The sequence below is a fragment of the Labeo rohita genome, chromosome 25 (genome assembly GCF_022985175.1).
Source record: "Labeo rohita strain BAU-BD-2019 chromosome 25, IGBB_LRoh.1.0, whole genome shotgun sequence".
Taxonomy (NCBI): domain Eukaryota; kingdom Metazoa; phylum Chordata; class Actinopteri; order Cypriniformes; family Cyprinidae; genus Labeo; species Labeo rohita.
In genome coordinates, this window is record NC_066893.1 from 6,779,137 (window position 1) to 6,801,003 (window position 21,867).

The window sequence follows — 21,867 nt, forward strand, 5'->3', positions numbered from 1 at the left end:
TTTAGTGAATCACAGCACAACCGGTGTAGTTCAAATCCTAAACAAATGAATCTTATGAGTTTTTGTAGAGAATCAAACCTTTATAGTGCATTCATTGTAATCAGATTCTTAAACAAACTATGCCAGTGAACTGGTTCTTTTTACTGAAACAAAAACATACAGCAGAACCAGTGCAGTTTAAATCCTAAACAAATGAATCTTATGAGCCAGTTTTCGTAGTGAATCAATACCTTTTAGTGGATTCACTGTAATCAGATTCATAAACAAATGATGTGTATGAACTGGTTTTTTTTAGTGAATCAAAAACATACAACACAAATCAATGTAATATGATACAAAATGAATGACTCTTTTTAGTGAATCAAAAACATCCAGCACAACCAGTGCAGTCTATTTCCTAAACAAATGAATCTTATAAGCCAGATCTTGTAGTGAATCAAAACTTTACAGTGCATTCAGTGTAATCAGATTCATAAACAAATGATTTGTATAAACTGGTTCTTTTTAGTGAATTGAAAACATACAGCAGAACCAGTGCAGTCCAATTCCTAAACAACTGAATCTTATGAGCCAGATTTCTTAGTGAATCCGTACCTTACAGCACATTTACTGTAATGAGATTCATAAACAAATGATTTGTATGAACTGGTTCTTTTTAGTGAATCAGAAACATACAACACAACCAGTGCAGTCCAAATCCTAAACAAATGAATGTTATGAGCCAGTTCTCGTAGTGAATCAACACCTTTCAGTGTATTTACTGAAATCAGATTCATAAACAAATGAATTGTATAAACTGGTTCTTTTTAGTGAATCAAAAACATCCAGCACAACCAGTGCAGCCTATTTCCTAAACAAATGAATCTTATGAGTCAGTTCTCGTAGTGAATCAATAGCTTTCAGTGAATTCATTGTAATCACATTCCTAAACAAATTGAACTGGTTCTTTTTAGTGAATCAAAAACATACAGCAGATCCGGTGCAGTCCAATTCCTAAACAACTGAATCTTATGAGCCAGATCTTTAGTGATCCAGTACTTTTCAGCGCATTTACTGTAATGAGATTCATAAACAAATGATTTGTATGAACTGGTTCTTTTTAGTGAATCAAAAACATATAGCACAACCAGTGCAGTTCAAATCCTAAACAAATGAATCTTATGAGTCAGTTCCTGTAGTGAATCGATACCTTTCAGTGGATTCACTGCAATCAGATTCATAAACAAATTATTTGTGTGAACTAGTTCTTTTTAGTGAATCAGAAACACATGACACAACCAGTGCAGTCCAAATCCTAAACAAATGAATCTTTTGAGCCAGTTCTCTTGGTGAACCAATACCTTTCAGCGAATTCGCTGTAATCAGATTCATAAACAAATGATTCTTGTGAACTGTATTTTAAGGGAATCAAGGCATACAGCACAACCAGTGCAGTTTAAAATCTAAATAAATTTATTTTATGAGCTAGTTCTTACAGCGAATCAATACCTTACAGTTCATTCAGTGTAATCGGATTCTTAAACAAATGATTTGTGTGAATTGGTTCTTTTTTAGTGAATCAAAACCATTGAGTGGAATCAGTGGAAGCTGATTCCCATTCAAATGACTCTTATGAACTGGTTCTTTTAAATAAATCATGAAAACATGAAGTTCAATCAGTTTACTTTTCAGTTATTCTCTTGAATGACTCTAACGAGACAGTTCTTTGTACTGAATTAAACAGACTATGTAAGACCTAAATTAGCACCGTTGCTGACTCCATAAAGAATCATAAACTGAATCAAATCATTAAGAGGAATCAGAACTGCGATTGACATACTGTAAATCATACCTGTTGTCTTCTTATGGGGGTCTTTTATCAGACTTACATCGGATGCCGTAGATCATGAGCGGGTCCAGCTGTTTCTTGCCGTGTTTCCCCTGTCCGGAGAGGTTGGAGACGGCCTGCACCTCGCGGTGGAACAGGTAGTCCAGCAGCGTCAGCGCCATTTTCTCTGCTGTGCGACAGTTGGTGCTGATGTGCAGCATGTCCGCTGGAGATACGGGAGAGCGTACGCGCATCTCAGGGTTGTTTTCATCACCCAGCCACGTTCCTGCCGGATAGTCCTCTATAGAAGAAGGAGAAAAATAAACACTGCAATTACAGAAATGTTTACACAGTTTTGTCCATTTTGATAAGTAACTTGCCACTATAATTTATGAGAGTTATGTAACTATAAAGCTGTCTGACAGAAAACCAGTGTAGGGCCCTATGATTTCCGCGATGTGGCCAACGTAGATGGAATTGCAGAATCCAGTCATAAAAATGGAATTTACTGTATAACAAGGAATGTCATGGAATTTGCCAAGTTTTGGATGAATAAATGAAAAGTAGGTCAGTACACTTCAATCAAAACACAATATGGACTATTGTCTGTGAATATTAAGTTGCAAAAATACTGCTTAAAGGAGAACTCCACTTCCAGAACAACAATTCACAAATAATTTACTCACCCCCTTTTCATCCCTTCTTGATTTTTCTTCATGTAATGGACTTCAATTGTGCTCCCGATTTTGAACTTACAAAATGTAGTTTGAAAGCGGCTTCAAAGGGCTCTAAACAATCCCAGCCGAGGAAGAAGGGTCTTATCTAGCGAAACGACCTGTCATTTTTTTCAGAAATAAAAATTTGTATACATTCTAAGCACAAAAGCTCATGAAGCACAGGTTCTGGGATGCGCGTTTACAATGCTACATACTATTGAATCACGTCGAAAGGTCACGTGGACGTAGGCGGAACCACAGACCCAGTGTTTACAAAGCAAACACGCAAAGACTAAGAAAGTGCAAGTAAGTCAAACACTGTTTACAAACAAAAAGGTACAGCGATGTCCTCCTCTCAAGTTTTTTGTACCTACACCGTTTCGTAGTAGTGATGGGAAGTTTGGATCATTTTACCGACTCGGACCTTTGAGTCTCGTTCAGCAAAATGAACGAATCTTTTTTTCTGAGTCATTTCGTTCATTTTAGCAAAATATAATTAAAATGTTACGTGTTACTTCCCTAACACATCTACTGCTTACTCAAACGTTGATCACACTACAAACAAGACAAAACTATAATGCTATAAGAAACAGAAAAGATTAATTCATTGTTTACCTGGGTCTTTAGTCTATGATTAGCTCACCTCACCTCTTATCGGACAAGTTTTCAGGTTTGAGTCGTTCGTTCATCACGTGACAGCCCCATAAGATGAACGAACGACTCGAAAAACCCGAAGACTCGAAACAGGTGAACTAATTCCAGTAGAGAACCTAATAGGATGTTGCGCATGCGCGACTGAACGAATCATTCCCCGAGACGACTCGTTCTTCCCGAGTCACATTACAGATTCGTTCAAGAACCTCCCATCACTAATTCGTAGTGTCGTGGACGCACATCCCAGAGCCTGTGCTACACAAGCTTTTGTGCTTAAAAAGTATACAAATTTTTATTTTTCAAAAAAACAAAACAAAAAAAAGACCAATCGTTTCGCTAGATAAGACCCTTCTTCCTTGGCTGGGATCGTTTAGAGCCCTTTGAAGCTGCATTTAAACTACATTTTGGAAGTTCAAAATCAGGGCACCAATGAAGTCCATTATATGAAGAAAAATCCTGAAATGTTTTCCTCAGAAACCATAATTTCTTTACGACTGAAGACAGAAACACATGAACATCTTGAATGACAAGGGAACTGACAAGTAAATGAATTGTTGTTCTGGAAGTGGACTTCTCCTTTAAGTGTGAATCCTACTACTAATAAAATTACTGTTAAAACATTGTTATTATTTATTTTTTTTAAGGACAAAGAGAGTGAGAGAGAGAGAGCGTACAGGGCCTTAAAAATGTAATTTTTGTTCAACTTTAAAGAAACTGCTATTAAATATTGCAAGTTTCATGATTTCAATTAATTGAAATGGGAAAAAATGAAACGGACTCCATAAAGAATTTTTTAAGCAATTAAAAAAAATATGGATTTATTTCACTTTATTCTATTTTATTTTATTTTATTTTTTGTAAGGGAAAATAAATACTATTACATTATATTATATTATAATATAATATATTTATTATATTATATTATATTATATTATTAGAATAGATTGACAATAGTTTCACTACATTCAAATATCCTGAATTTTAAATACTTTTCCTGTCTATTATATTATGTGTTTGTCCATGAATTATTTTTTAACCAATTAAAAAAAACTGAATTCATTTTATTTTATATTATATTATATTAGCATGGGAAAATAAACATTATTGTATTATATTATTTTGACAATACTTTCACTACATTCAAATATCCTTATTTTTTTATATTTTTCTGTCTATTATATGACATGTTTGGGTTTGTCCATAAATTATTTTTTAATCTTTTTGTTTTAAATAAAAAAAAATCTGGATTTTTTATTTTATTTTATTTTATTTTATTTTATTTTACTTTATTTTTAAGCATGGGGAAATAAACATTATTATATTATATTATCACAAAATAAATGGATATAAATACACATAAATAAAACAAAATATGAATATTAAATGAAAAACTCTTAAAAAAGTTGAAGTACTAAAATGATTAAAGCTGTAAATAAAAAATAAAAACAAACGAAACACAAATATACATATTTAATAAAAACAAAAATAGCACAAGAGCATAACACAATGACTTAAACTGAGAATATAAAAAAGCAAATAGTACATAAATAAATAAATAATATTTAAATAATAATAACGGATAAAATAAGCTAACAGCAGCAGAAAAAAAAAAGATACACATTATTTAATTACTTCAAATATGTTCAGGACTATATTTTAATCATTAACATAAACACTAATTATTTCACTTTATTTTATCTTTTCATATTTTCACATCACGCAGTATCTTTATACAAGAAAACATGTATCTGTCTTTGTATTTGAACTCAGCATATTTGATATTTGGCATTAAAAGGCTTGAAAACCCCTGATCACTGTGCAAGACATAATGAAACATTTGTGTCAAAATATACGTGACTCTCACAATGTGGGAGACTGGGGGAACACATACATTAGTCATTGTTTTCAATATCAGTGTACTAGCAATCCTAAATATTTGTGGAGGGGTGAGAGCAAATCCCTCAACGTCTGCGGCAGTAACGGACCTGAAATCTCAGCTCAGAGCAAATGCAAGAGTGTCCCCTGCTGGACATTATTTGTCACGAAACAAACACTTCACTAGAGCATTACTGGTTCAGTCCACTTAGGAAAGAGACGCTTTCTTTATTTGGCCAAAAATGCTGGCATGGCTGAAAACGATGATTGAAGTTCAACAGTAAGTCCATCGCATTTCTTCCTCACATAACTAACACTCGAAATATTACATAAGCAGGAATGTGTTCTCATCATGAGTGCTCTCAAGAAAAATATTATGATTTCTGGCATAATTTGTCTCAGAAAGGATTTGAATTGGCATTTCTGTTAAATGTTTGTATGTGAAGTACATGCCAAGCATTTCTTCGCTATAGCTTGACTGTGTTTACTGCGGTTCGGTTATAGTTTATCGTGGACGTGTGTTTCTGTGTCTCGTCAAAGCGAGTGTGTAAAAATGATGCTGGGAGTAAAATGTGTCGGGTCAAAAGGGTAAGCTGAGGAATATGTGAACTGTTTACATTCAACATAAAAATATGAACGAAGGTTAAGCATGTAATATAATAAATGTACATTTTCATAAACTAATCTTGGATGCAGTGAAAATGATTGTAAAATAATATTTGCAATTATTGTATGGCAATAGTAAAGAAGAAGTAAAGAATTTTCTAGCATATCCACATTTCTAGCAAAATAAATTCACTTTTCCACCATGACAGTTTTTCAAATGTATTAAAAAAAAACTCAAATTATTCAAATTTTCAAATTTATTTTGTAATGTAATGTAATGTAATATAATATAATACAATATTATATAATATATCTTGGCATGCAAAAAAAAAGGTTTTAAATGATAAATTGATAAATAAATTGCTAAATTATTAATGTATGTAGCTAAATAATTGTCAATATTCTGTAACATAATATAATGTAATATAATATAATACAATATTTAAAATTCAGAATATTTCAGTGTATCAAAACAAGTGCCAATATTTAGTAATAATATATAATATAATATAATATATGTAATATTTTGGCATGCAAAAAAAAAAATTAATTTGTAAATAAATTGATAAATTGATGACTAAAAATTGTTATACCTTGGCATGCAAAAAAAATATTTCTAAAACTGATAAATTAATAAATAAATTATACATTATTAAAAATATTGAAAATTCAGAATATTTTAATGCAGCTAAATAACTGTCAGTATAACAAAATAAAATAAAATAATAAAATTGATTTTGGCATGCAAAAAAATCATGAATTTTAAAACTGATTTAAAAATTCAAACGGATAAATTAATAAATAAATCGATACATTATCAAAAATATTGACAATTCAGAATATTTCAATGCAGCTAAATAATTGTCAGTATAATAAAATGAAATAAAATAAAATAAAATAAAATAATTTATTTTGGCATGCAAAAAAATCATGAATTTTAAAACTGCTAAATTGATAAATAAATTGATAAACTGATGACTGAAAATTGTTATAATATATATTGGCATGCAAAAAAAAAAAAAAACTGATAAATTAATAAATAAATCGATACATTATTAAAAATATTGACAATTCAGAATATTTCAATCCAGCTAAATAATTGTCAGTATAATAAAATGAAATAAAATGAAATAAAATAAAATAATTTATTTTGGCATGCAAAAAAATCATGAATTTTAAAACTGATAAATTGCTAAATAAATTGATAAACTGATGACTGAAAATTGTTATAATATATATTGGCATGCAAAAAAAAAAAAATTAACTGATAAATTAATAAATAAATTGATACATTATTAAAAAAAATTGACAATTCAGAATATTTCAATGCAGCTAAATAATTGTCAGTATAATAAAATGAAATAAAATAAAATAAAATAATTAATATTTTGGCATGCAAAAAAAACATGAATTTTAAAACTGATAAAACGATAAATTAATGAATAAAATTTTGTAAAAACTTAAGGGCAAACCCAAATGTTTGTTATTTATAATAGAAATATTTAAAATTCAGAATATTTGAATGTAGCAAAACAATTGCCAATATTTTGTAATAATAAAGAAATAATAAACAAGCAATAATAATAAACAAATAAAAAATACGGAAAATTTGTCAACATTTTGTAATACAATATAATATTATATAAATATTTAAAATTCTGAATATTTCAGTGAAGCAAAACAACTGCCATTATTTTGTAATAATATAATATAATATTAATATAATATAATATAATATAATATAATATAATATAATGATTTCCTAGAAAATGCACATTTCTAGCAAAACAAAATTACAAAAAAATTAAAGCAAAAATTGTCCACATTTTGTAATATAATAAATATAATATAAGATAATATAATAATTTAAAAATCATGATTTTTAAAACTGATTAACTGATAAATAACTGTCATACAGTTGACATACTTCATATATAGTATAATATAATATAATAATTTTCTAGAAATGCACATTTCTAGCAAAACAAAATTGCAAAGGAAAAATTGTCAACATTTTGTAATATAATATAATATAATATAATAATAATTTATTTAAAATTCATGAAGTATGTCATATAGCTGACATACTTCATATATAATATAATATAATAAATAATATAATAGAATGTAATATAACATAATATATAATATAATATAATATAATGTAATATATAATATAATATAATAAATAATATAATATAATGTAATATAATGTAATATATAATATAATATAATATAATATAATATAATATAATAAATAATATAATATAATATAATATAACATGATTTTTTAGAAAATGCACATTTCTAGCAAAACAAAATTACAAAAAAAAATGAAAAATTGTCAACATTTTGTAATATAATAAATATAATATAATATAATAATTTATTATTTAAAAATCATGATTTTTAAAACTGATGAATTGATAAATAACTGTCATACAGTTGACATACTTCATACATAATATAATATAATATAATATATTTAAATCTTCTAGAAAATACACATTTCTAGCAAAACTTTATTTAAAAAAAAATATGTGTACAAATTGATAGAGGGAAAAAAAAACCTTATACATGGATATGAATGGGTGGAAGGACTGTTTCACACTTTCAAACCAGAAAAAAATAAATAAATAAATAAAATAAAATAAAATCTTAGAAGATTTTAATCCAGCCAAACACTTGTTAACAACTGGTAAAAAAATAAAGTAATTTACTTTGGCATTCAAAGCGCCTCTCTCAACCACACGCAGCTGTACAAGACGGACAGTTTCTACACGGTTTAAGATTAAGATTAAAGACATGACACACTTTACCCCGCTCCCCGACATCAAACCGACGGCCGAAGTTGAAGCGAGGGGAAAACAACACAGACAAACAAAAGCAAAGCCTTTAAAGAACCAAATGTACCACGGGTTGACTAAATATCATCACGAACAGCTGCGAACGAGTGAATATTTGCGGAGGAACGTCTTTGAACTAACCAAGCTAACCCAGACGCCACTCCAAAACAACCCAGTCAAATAATAAGAAAAGCAAAAGCAGAAGTTAAGCAATCAAAACAAACCCTTTAATCCCAGACCAAAGACTACATCCCTGAATCACGGACGACCAGACGCTCACACAACACACATGGCTCGCTGCTGTAACAAGCTTTAGTGGCTAGTCTAAACAGATTTATATTATTAATCAATAATAGCTTAGCTTACTTTGATTTCACTAACCGGAGCCTGTTGTTCTCTGTTCACACTTGTAGGATGTCAAGGTTTTTCCCGCCATGTTTCTATGCTTAAACGTTACACAACCACAGACAAAACAGATGCGAGCCGTAAACATGCTATTATCTTATTTGCGCAGATGCGTTTGTAAGACGTCTTTGTCTTCAAACCTTTTCGATAATTGTTTAAATTTGTTGCTCTTCTTGTGAGGCCATGTTTGTGCTCAACTCAAAACAAATGCTTCCCGCTTGCCTATAAAAATGATGTCCTTTAAAGTCGCCGTAAAATCAAAATTGGAATATTTTGTGGCTTCTGAGGAAATTTATTAGCTAGCGTACTTCTAAACGTTGACAGAAATAGCTTTTAGTGAAGTTCAATTTAACGTCTTTGTTCTTTGGGAAACTGATAATGTTGATGACTTTTGTCCAATCAGATTCTCTCTATACTGGGAATGTCCCGCCCCCCGATAACACTTGAAACTCATTAGCATATAACAAAATAAGCATATGAGCTTATGGACCTGATTCACAGATTGTGATCGCACGTTTCCACAGTTATTAATATCATAAATCTAGCAGTTTTCGTAATTTAATTTAAAAAAGTACACTTTGCGTGTATACTGCTTTTAATATTAAAATTACATTTTCATGTATTAAATTATACTTTTTAATTACCTTTTATTTATTTTTTTAAATAATGTGATTTAAAACATTACACTTTGTGTAATGTTATAATGTGTTTTATTGCATTTATTACAAATATAATATGTTTTGTTACATTGGTATATATTTTTTTTTTTTTACAATTTTTGTATTTTTTATTTTACTTAAAAAAATAATGTGCATTTATAAAATTACACTTTGTATTTTATTATCTTGGTATTTATATTTTTAAACAAATATTTTGCATTGTTTATATTTCATTTTAAATACAGTTTTTTTGGTACATTTTTTTTATTTTTATTTTTTATGTTTTTTTATTTTAATTTTTAAATACTTTTCGTTTTATTACCTTGGTATTTTAAAAATGAAAAGTACATTTATGTTATTATACTTTGTATCATATTGGTACTATATTTTTGTGTAATTTTTTTTTTTTTTTTTTTTTTTTGTACTTTTTATATTTTAATTAAAAACAAACTTCATATACCAAACATTATACTTTGTGCTTTATTTCTTTGGTATAATTTTTTTTTATTTTTTACATATATTTTTTAATTTTTACATTTAAAATACATGTATTATATTACACTTTTACACTTTTTTTAAATAATGTGGATTTATAACATGCTTTGTGTTTTATTACCTTGGTATATAAATATTTATTACCTTGGTATTTTTTTTTAATTTTGTATTTTCTTTTATTTTGTTCAAATTGTTTAAATGAATGTACATTTACAATTTTAAACTTTGTATTTTATCATCTTGTATTCTTTTTTTTGTATAATCTGACATTTTGTATCCTCATATTTTTTTATATTTTAAGAAAAAAAAAATGTACAAAACATTATAATTTTACTTTGGTAATAAAACACAAAATGGTATTTTTTAAATTTGGTTTTATATTTTTATATACATTTTACATATTCTTATTTATTTTATTTTATATTATATACTTGGCATTAAATTTGTATCGTTTACATTTTTCAATTTATTCTATTTATTTACATTTTTAAATAATGTACATTTATAACATTACGCTTTTAACATTTTTTATTTTTGACATTTTTTATATTTCTTTATTTTTATTGTTTAAAAAATAATGTATATTTATAATTAGGCTTTGTGTTTTACTATCTTAGTTTTTTATTTATAAAAATATTTTTTAAATTGTTGTTTTTTTATATTTTAAAAAACTTAAAACTTGAACTTAATGTACATAAAATTATACTTGTATTTTTTATATATTAATTATAAAAAATTGCACATTTATAACACTATACTTGTGTTTTATGAACTTTCTATTTAATAAACTGGTTAACACTGCTGTGTGAGCGTTTGTGATACAAAGGCTGAGGGAGTGACAGTAAATTTTCATTCCTCTGGCCAATGTAATCAATCTCCAAATATTTTTTACTCTTTTGGAAAGCTATAAATATGTAAATATTATTTAAAATGCATATGTGACTGTAATTATCATTACATTTTAAAATAATACACAATTCACTGAATCTTACCCTCTGAGTTGAGAGTGATGAGCGTTACGTTGTTTGTATTTTGAGACAAGGGCTGGCCGCTGTTAGAAACCGAATCGCTCGTTTCAGAGCCGCTTTCCTGATCCTCCTGAACCTCCTCCTGGACGGGAACCTTCAGCACTATCGTCTTCTGTCTTCCACGACCAACAGTACTGCAATGGAAAAAAAACACAAATTACACAAGAGCTGTTATGGAGAGCTTATGCAACAGATCCAGAAATGGTCTCCTGTATATATTTATACATCATGCAAACATTTACAACATTTTTATTTCATTTATGCACAGAAACACAATCAGTGGGACTCACTTGCTGAGCAGGTTCTCTAATGAGTCTGAGGCGCGCGGTGAAGTTTCCTCCCGCGTCTTCGGCCGTTCTCCGCTCACTATGACGTTCGTCTGAGGAACAACACTGACAGCAAACACTCACCGTTACCGATGCTGTCAAAACTTCATATCACTGCAGTTTTACATTTAGATTATCTTTACTGTTATCTAATACTCACTTAGTCAATCTTTACAAAAAATAATAATAGTAATTTAATAATACTGTTTAATGGCTGTTAAATCTCAAAATTATTTTATAATGTTATAATTTCTTAATTTATTTGAATTTAAAATTATTGTAGTTTTTAGTGTTTTATTTTAGATTTATTTCAACAAAATATTATTGAATTTTAGGATTTAATATTTTACACTTACAGTTTTTTTTCTATATTTTCTAGTTAAATTTTTTAACAAATAATGTGGATTTACAACATTATGCTTTGTGTTTTATTACCTTGGTATACATTTTTATTTTCAAAATGTATTTAAATTGTTTTAAAAATGAATGTACATTTATAAATTATACTTTTTATGATCTTGGTATTTTTTATTTAAAAATGGTATTTTTTTTATCCTTATATATATATATATATATATATATATATATATATATATATATATGTATGTGTGTGTGTGTGTGTGTGTGTGTGTGTGTGTATAATAAAAAAAATTACAGAAAATATTTAATAAAACAAAATACGGAGTATAATATTATGAATGTACATTCATTTTTAAAACAATTTAAATACATTTTTAAAATAAAAATTGGTATGTTTTTAATCCTTGGTATTATATATATATATATATATATATATATATATTTATTTATTTATTTTTAAATATATATATATATATATATATATATATACACATACATACATACATACATATTAATTTTTTAATTAAAATAATTTAACAACATTGTTAAATGCCAATCGCAAAATTATTTTTATTTGTTACAATACTTCAATTCATTTGCAAAATTTTTTAAAGATTTTTTTTTGTGTTTTATTTTAAATATAGTTTTTAAATATATTTTTTAATATATTACGCTTTTTGTTTTTTAAGTTATTGTTTACATTTTTTTCTATTTAAATGTAAAAAAAATGGATTTAGAACATTCTGCTTTCTGTTTTATTACCTTGGTATAAATTACAATTTTTAAATTTGTGTATTTTTTATTGTTTAAAAAAATTATGGACATTTATAATATTACAGTTTGCATTTTATTATCTCAGTATTTTGTAATTTTTTTAAAAAATTGTATTTTTTTAATATTTTAATGTAATTACACTGTTAAATGCCAATCTCAAAATTATTTTACAATGTTACAGTTCCTTAATTTATTTGCAAAACTTTAAATGATTTTAGTTTTTAGTGTTTTATTTTAAATTGATTTCAACAAAATAGTATTGAATTTTAAAACTGATCAGCTTCTAAATATCCAGCATAACATAAAATATTATCAGCTTTTTTTCTCAGCATCAGACAGAACTTTAATATAAATACTGTACATCCCAAAAATAAATAAATAATTTAAAAAAATAAATAAATAAATAATAAAATGCACCAAACCATTCAACTGTGTATAATTAGGACTGAAAAACTAAATATGCTTATTAACTTTAAAAAGAAGTTGAAAAAAGCTTCCCATTTTTTTTTTTGCTGATATTAAAGGCATGTATTATGTAATTTTGATAATAAATTCAAAAAATTTGCCATGATTCTTTTTTTAAAACATTTTCACAGAATCAGTCAATTCCCAAGGAAAGTGTAATATTAATTTACATTTTAAGACATATTTAATCATGAATAAATAAATAAATATTTATTACAAAATAGATATAAATTTTACTTAATAAATAATTATTTCATAAATATTAAAAAATGTTTAGGTCTTAATATTAATGAATAGACCCAAAATATATATTATATATTAATTATTATGTTGATAAATATTAATACAATAATGACTTTGTTTATTTCTAGATAATAACTAATTTTTACAGTCTATGTCCTGAATCATATGGGAAGCACAGCTCAGTAAAACTTGTGTTCTTGTTTTCTGTTTTCATGCAGATCTACAAATATTCCCTAATAAAGATCATCTGGACATGTTTTTCCCACTTTTTCAAAGACAATTCACCATAAAGTGATTAAATCAATCTCAAGATGTTGCTCTGTGTGAACTGGTTTCAATTAACCAAACAATGAATCGTGAAGCATCTTCACTAACTGAAAAAAGGCCTCATCTGTGCTTCACTTACCAGCGTACTTTGTCGCAGGTCTGAGTGGCTCCAAACGGGGATCCTGACACCATGGGGACTTGAATGGTCGACTGGTTTTTCCCCATCACTGTGTCCAGTTTCTCGACTAAACCTCGACAGGTGGCCTCAAGAACCTGCAGCTTCGCCTCCATGCTGTCCAGACGCTGACAGATCGCCTGACTGATGGACACCAGCATTGACTGAAAGCAGACAGTTAGAGAAATACAAAAATAAACCATGACCACAACAAACATCCGTGCTAACGTAAGCCGTTTATATTCGGTAGCAGATGAACTGATCTTTTCTATTAACCTTAATAGATGCTTCTTGACTAATGTCCATTCTTGCTCGTTTCCTGCCTGGTTGATCAGCGTCGTCATTATTCTCTAGGACATCTAGTTTAACAAAGACAAAAAGTAATGTAGAAAAGCACAAACGCTAGCTGCAGATGTTTTTAAGGATTTGAGAGGAGGACTCGCCTGTTTGGTGTCCTTCATGGTTCAAATCTGCCACTGCGATCTGGACTATCTCCACCAAATCCTGCTCTGACATCATTCAAACCTGCGCTTCAGAAAGACGTCACCGATAAATAATTGTCAGCTGCTTGTGTTACATCAATCAGGGTTATTATTAAAATTATTATTAAAACCAAACCAAAATAAACTAAAACCATAAAAAAAAACAATTAATTAAAATAAAATAAACATTTACTGAAAAATAAAATAAAATAAAATAAAATAAAATAAAATTTATTTCTGGAAGTTGCCAAAACAACATTTCTTAATTTCATTTAGTTTAAATAATTAAAACTAAACCTGAAATAAAATTTAATAAAATCTACAAAACATCAATTATAAAAACATACAAAGAAATTACTAAAACTTACATTTAAAATAAAATTAAAATACAAAAACGACTTAAACAATGAACGTGAATCATAATAATAATAAAAAACATAATAATATTATCTCAATAATACTAAATTAACACTTTTTTTGATCAATATTTTGGGAGATATAAAAATTTTTTCCTTCATTTTAATGGAAAGTGTTTTTAATATTTTATTATGGATATTTTAAGCCATCACAAGGTAAATGTGTGATATTTACATGCACTTACTATTGTGTCCTTGCAAAAAATAAATAAATAAATGTAATTAAAACTATACAGACGCTTGACAAAAAAAAGCAATAAAAATTACAAAAAACATACAACAAAATTACTAAAATTAAAATTAAATCATACAATACAAAAAGTACATACTTTTTCCTTCATTTTAATGGAAAGTGTTTTAATATGTTAGGTATATTTTAAGCCACCACAAGGTAAATGTGTGATTTTTTACATGCAAGCACCATAGTGTTCTTGCAAAAAATTTATAAAACTAATAAAAATCTATACAGACACTTTACAAAAACAATTTAATTAAATTAAAATTAAAAAACAACAATAAAACCTCATCTCCTTCATTTTCAAAGAGATGTTTTTAATATTTTAATATTAAAATAATTTTAGGCCACCACAAGGTAAAGGAGTGATTTTTACATGTAGGCAAAAAAATATAGAGAGAAATTAATAATAATAATAACAATAATAATAATTATTATTAATAATAATAATAACTATATAGACACTTAACAAAAAAAAAAAAAAATGCAATAAAAATAACAAAACACAACATCAAAATACAAAAACTACTTTAAAAACAAAAAACTAAATATCTTAATAATATTAAATTAATACTGACATCAGTGTTATATGAATTATTTTGGGAGAAATGAATAATTTGTCTTCACTTTCACTGAAAGTGTTTTAGTATATTATTATTTATATTTTAGGCCACCACAAGGTAAATGTTTGATTTTTTTTTTCCATGAATACACCATTGTGGCCTTGACAATAAATAAATAAATAAACAAATAACAAAGCAGGCTTATGTAAAATTTAAATTTCTTTAGAAAATACAAAAACTACTTTGAAAATAAAAAAATAAAAAATAAATAAATAAATAACATCCCAATAATACTAAATTAACCCTGATATCAATGTTGTGATATCAATTATATGCTCATTTGTTATCATTTGGGAGGGATTCATCATTTATATTCATTTGACTTTATTTTCATTAAAAGTGTTTTTAATTAGGGCTGTCAAACGATTAATCACGATTAATTGCATACAAAATAAAAGTTTGAGTTTGCCTAATATATGTATTTACTATGTGTAATTATTATGTATATATAAATATAAACACGTTCATGTATATATTTACAAAATGTTTACAACTGTATGTATTTATTATAATTTATATATAATTTATATTCTATATAAATACAATTACTTTGTACATAAATAACAAATATCCCTTACATATATACATTAATTTTGGTGTATTTATATATACATCATAATTTCACACAGTACACACACATATATTAGGCAAACTCAAACTTTTATTTTGTATGCAATTAATCGCGATTAATCGTTTGACAGCCCCATTTTTAATATACTAATATTTTAAGCCTATTAATATTTTAAGCCACCACAAGGTAAATGTGTGATTTTTACAAGCAGGCACCATTGTGTCCTTGCCCCCACCCCCATTTTAATAAAAAAAATAAAATAAAATAAAATAAAATAAAATAAAAACAACAAAACACACAACAAAATGACTAAAATCTTACTTAAAATTAAAATTAAATCAGAAAATACAAAAACTACTTTCAAAAAAGGGTGATTTTTACATGCAGGCACCATTGTGTCCTTGCCAATATATAAATAAATACTAGATAGACACTTAAATAAAAACTGAAAACACACAATAAAATTACTAAAACCTTACCTAAAATTTTAATTAAATCAGTATTAAGTATTCTTAATATATGTGACCCTGGACCACAAAACTAGCAATAGCCAAAAATACATTGTATGCGTCAAAATTATAGATTTTTCTTTTATGCCAAAAATCATTAGGAAATTAAGTAAAGGTCATGTGCCATGTAGATATTTTGTAAATTTCCTACTGTAAATATATCAAAACTTAATTTTTGATTAGTAATATGCATTGCAAAGAACTGGACTACTTTAAAGGCTATTTTCTCAATATTTAAATTTATTTTGCGTCCTTAGGCTCCATATACTGAAATAGTTGTATCTCGACCAAATATTGTTCTATCATAACAAACCATACATCAATGGAAAGCTTTCAGATGATGTATAAATCTCAATTTTGAAAAATTGACCCTTATGACTGGTTTTGTGGTCCAGGGTCACATATTAATATTTATATTTTAAGCCACCACAAGGTAAATGTGTGATTTTTACATGCAGGCACCATTGTGTCCTCCAAAAAAACAAAAAACAAAACAAAACAAACAAACAAACAAACAAAAACAACAACAACAGCTGAGACCCCCTGAAGGGGGACTGTGGTACTGAAGGTGACCCTACACTTGTTCTGTCCATTATTACAACACATTTAAAACAACACATTATACACAAACAAAATGAATTTAATTTTTTTTTAATGAGACACTGAAAAAAAAGTAATAATAATTATTTAACTAACTGAAAAGTAATAAAAACACATTTTAAGAACTTGTTGTTGTTATTACTATTATTATTATTAATTAAATTCTATCATTTAGTGCCATGTACACTTTTGGTTTTTATAATTATTGGAATAATTACATTTTTTTATTTATTTTGAATGTTTTTGAAAGTAGTCTGTATGCTCACCAAGGCTCCATTTATTTAATCTCAATCTTAATAGATTTTATTTTATATTTATTTTTATTTTATTTTTGTGATAGCAGAGCAGCTTATTTAAAAACATGAAAATTTAAAATAATTATAATTAAATAAATAAATAAATATTACCTAATTTTGACCACTAGTGTGTATGTTTATGTTAAGAATTCCTCTTTATTTACATATCTGCTCATTCATCCATAAATAATGATAGTCAGTTTCCCAGAACCACTCCTAATCAAATCATCTGTTATCAACAATCACTACAGTAGCAAATGAACCATGCAAAATAATACTGTGTACCATGGTACAGTCGTGTTACATATCAAAATGATATTAGAGAATAAAATAAATCGTGTATCCAAAACACAACATAGTGCGAAAAGACAGTATTTACATACAATAATATTTGCAATGTATGGAAAATCACTCTAGTAGACGGTATTATGGTAATGCACACCCTAAAGCACCCAAACCGCGTTACTTTTACGATATACATGCATCTGATAGTAAATATGACACTGCTGCTGAGATTATAACTAGGTTACCAGACGTAATTTCCCTCAGCTCCATTGAGCTCTCAATGTTTGAACAAACCAAAATAACCGACGGTTTGACAAAACACAGAACACTCTTTAAACGGCGCGAACCTTCTCCCAGTTTAATAACAAACCCAGTGCTTTCGTCCAGTTAGCAAACCGCAGCTAGCCCGCTAGTATAGCCTGTTAGCTGGCGCCTGCTAACCAACAGCTCAAAACAGCAGCAGCGAAACGCAACAGGCCTCATTTGTGCCCTTCGTGGCACGCAAGACACAACTGACACGAAAACAGCGGGATAATGTGTATTTCTTTAATGCGCAGCGCCATATTTTGCAGAGCGCGGAGAGCAGGAGGTGTCGCGTGTCAGGATGGTTTATATTACCGTGTGAATGATGAATTCTCGTGTTGTTTGTGAGGATTCCGATAATGGCGTCCTTCCTCGCGAGAGAAAAGCCGGAGCATTGAGCGCCACTCGCTGCTCTCACCGCGCATGCGCACAGAAGCGGCAGCGCTCAGAACTGCAGGAAGAAACAACCGAGAAAAAAACGACTGAGAAAAGGGTTATATGTTGGTAGAAATCGACAAAACCATATTATTTAACATTTGGAATGACTTTTTGCATCATAAACACTACCACTCAAGATGAATGTTTTTTTTTTTTTTTTTTTTTTTTTTTAAGAAGTCTCTTCTGCTCACCAACCTTGCATTTATTTGATCCGATGTACAGCAAACAGTACAATTTTGAAATATTTTTGTTATTTAAAATAGCTGCTTTCTATTTGAATATATTTTAACATCTAATTTATTCCTGTGATTTCAAAGCTGATTTTTAGCATTACACTGCAAAAAAAAAAGTGCTGTTCTTACTTAGATTTTTTGTTTCCAGCCCAAATATCTAAAAATTGTAAAATCAAGAAGGATTTTCTAGACAAGCGAAAATTATTGTCTTGTTTTCAGAAAAAAGAGTTTTTCCGCTTAGAACGAGCAAAATAATCTTATTTTAAGCAGAAAATAAGATTATTTTTCTTACCGCATTGGCAGATTATTTTGCTTGTTTCAAGCAAAAACTCACTTGATTTTGACTTGTCTTTTTCTGAAAACAAGACAATAATTTTCGCTTGTCTAGAAAATCTTTGATTTTAGAATTTGTAGATATTTTGGCTGGAAATAAGACAAAAAATTTTAGTAAGAAAAGCATTTTTTTGCAGTGTAATGATGCTAAAAATTCAGCTTTGAAATCACAGGAATAAATTAGATTTTAAAATATATTCAAATAGAAAGCAGCTATTTTAAATAACAAAAATATTTAAAAAATGTACTGTTTTTGCTGTACATCGGATCAAATAAATGCAAGGTTGGTGAGCAGAAGACACTTCAAAAAAACATTAAAAATCTGACGGTTCAAAAACTTTTTTTTTTCACTTGCAGTCTAATTCTAATAATATTCAGGTTTGCTGCTCAAAACATTATTATTATTATTATTATTATTATTTACTTGATTGAGAAGAACAGCATTTATCTGAAATAAATATAAATGCCTTTATCATCACTTTTGATCAATTTAAAGCATCCTTGCTAAATAAAAGTATTAATTTCTATCATCTTTCCCCCAAAAAATTATACTGACTCCAAGCTTTTAAATGGTGTACTGTATAATGTTACGAAAGCTTTTTATTTCAGATAAATGCTGATCTTTCTATTCATCAGAGAATCTTGAAATAAAAATACTCAACAGTTTTAAATATTGATAATAATAATAAATCAGCATATTATAATGATTTCTGAAGGATCATGTGACACTAAAGACTACAGTAATGGTACTTAAAATTCAGCTTTGATCACAGGAATAAATTTCATTTTAAACTATATTCAGATATAAAGCAGTTATTTTAAATAGTAAAAATATTTCACAATATTACTGACTTTGCTTTATTTTAGATCAAATAAATGCAGGCTTGGTGAGCAGAAGACACTTCTTTAAAAAAAAAAAAAAAACATTTAAAATCTCGCCATACTGTCTTAACTTTAATTCAAAGCACATATACACGTCTATCTAATCTATTCTTACTTATCACTCACTTTGTACATGAATATAGTAGAGAATATTTCATATTAAAGGGGCTAGATTACTGACACATAATTTCAGAATTATTTTTCCTCATATTCCTGTAAATTTAAAGGGATAGTTCACCCAAAAATCACAAAAATTGCTGAAAATTGTCTCACCTTCAGGCCATCCGAGATGTAGATGAGTTTGTTTCTTTTCTTACGTAGATTTTGTCTTGTTTCCAGACAAAATATCTAAAAATTCTAAAATCAAAAAGGATTTTCTAGACAAGCAAAAAATTATTGTCTTGTTTTCAGAAAAAAGACATCAAATTGAAGTGAGTTTTCGCTTAGAACAAGCAAAATAATCTTATTTCAAGCAGAGATTATTTTTCTTACCCCACTGGCAGATTATTTTGCTTGTTTCAAGCAAAAACTCACTTGATTTTGACTTGTCTTTTTCTGAAAACAAGACAATAATTTTCGCTTGTCTAGAAAATCCTTCTTGATTTTAGAATTTTTAGATATTTTGGCTGGAAACAAGACAAAAAATCTAAGTAAGAAAAGCATTTTTTTTGCAGTGTAATGATGCTAACAATTCAGCCTTGAAATCACAGGAATAAATTGCATTTTAAAATATATTCAAATAGAAAGCAGCTATTTTAAATAACAAAAATATTTCAGAATTGTACTGTTTTTGCTGTACATCGGATCAAATAAATGCAAGGTTGGTGAGCAGAAGAGATTTCTTTAAAAAAAAAAAAACATTAAAAATCTTATGGTTCAAAAACTTTTTTTCACTTGCAGTCACATGATCCTTCAGAAATCATTCTAATAATATTCAGATTTGCCGCTCAACACATTTATTATTATTATTATTATGATTTCTTTGATTGAGAAGAACAGCATTCATCTGAATTAGATAAATATAACTGTCTTTATCATCACTTTTGATCAATTTAAAGCATCCTTGATAAATAAAAGTATTAATTTCTATCATCTTTCCCCCCCAAAAAATTATACTGACTGCAAGCTTTTAAATGGTGTACTGTGTTACAAAAACGTTTTATTTCAGATAAATGCTGATCTTTCTATTAATCAGAGAATCTTGAAAAAAAACTTACTCAACGGTTTTAAATATTGATAATAATAACAATAATAATAAATGTTTTTTGAACAGCAAACCAGCATATTAGAATGATTTCAGAAGGATCATGTAACACTAAAGACCATTCAAGATGTAGATGAGTTTGTTGCTTTTCTTACTTAGATTTTTTGTTTCCAGCCCAAATATCTAAAAATTGTAAAATCAAGAAGGATTTTCTAGACAAGCAAAAATTATTGTCTTGTTTTCAGAAAAAAGAGTTTTTCCGCTTAGATAATAATAATTTATTATTATTATTATTATGATTTCTTTGGTTCAGAAGAACAGCATTTATCTGAAATATAAATCTTTTGTAACATTATAAATGTCTTTATCATCACTTTTGATCAATTGAAAGCATCCTTGCTAAATAAAAGTATTAATTTCTATCATCTTTCCCCCCAAAAATTATACTGACTCCAAGCTTTTAAATGGTGTACTGTATAATATTACGAAAGCTTTTTATTTCAGATAAATGCTGATCTTTCTATTCATCAAAGAATCTTGAAAAAAATGTACTCAACAGTTTTAAATATTGATGATAATAATAATAATAATAAATGTTTTTTGAACAGCAAATCAGCATATTAGAATGATTTCTGAAAGATCACGTGACACTAAAGACTACAGTAATGGTACTTAAAATTTAGCTTTGATCACAGGAATAAATTTCATTTTAAACTATATTCAGATATAAAGCAGTTATTTTAAATAGTAAAAATA

The 21,867-nt window shown here is 27.6% G+C and overlaps 1 protein-coding gene across 4 annotated transcripts in view; it reads right to left on the reverse strand.

The window, feature by feature from the left end:
- The window catches only part of banp (BTG3 associated nuclear protein), a 73,705-nt gene extending 55,250 nt beyond the window's left edge, over window positions 1–18,455 (reverse strand). For 3 of the 4 annotated variants that reach the window (XR_007825813.1, XM_051100159.1, XM_051100160.1), the window contains exons 1-7: window positions 18,337–18,455; window positions 14,145–14,226; window positions 13,978–14,060; window positions 13,666–13,865; window positions 11,382–11,483; window positions 11,056–11,225; window positions 1,869–2,108 (exon numbers count right to left, since the gene is read on the reverse strand). Coding sequence is in view for 3 of the 4 variants with exons in the window: in XM_051100159.1 (XP_050956116.1) it covers window positions 1,869–2,108; window positions 11,056–11,225; window positions 11,382–11,483; window positions 13,666–13,865; window positions 13,978–14,060; window positions 14,145–14,220 (871 nt within the window). In the remaining variant the exon portion in view is untranslated. Of the gene's footprint in view, window positions 1–1,868; window positions 2,109–11,055; window positions 11,226–11,381; window positions 11,484–13,665; window positions 13,866–13,977; window positions 14,061–14,144; window positions 14,232–18,336 lie in introns of all 4 variants that reach the window. The other variant, XM_051100158.1, reaches the window with a different exon arrangement.
- Between the last annotated feature and the right edge of the window lie 3,412 nt (window positions 18,456–21,867).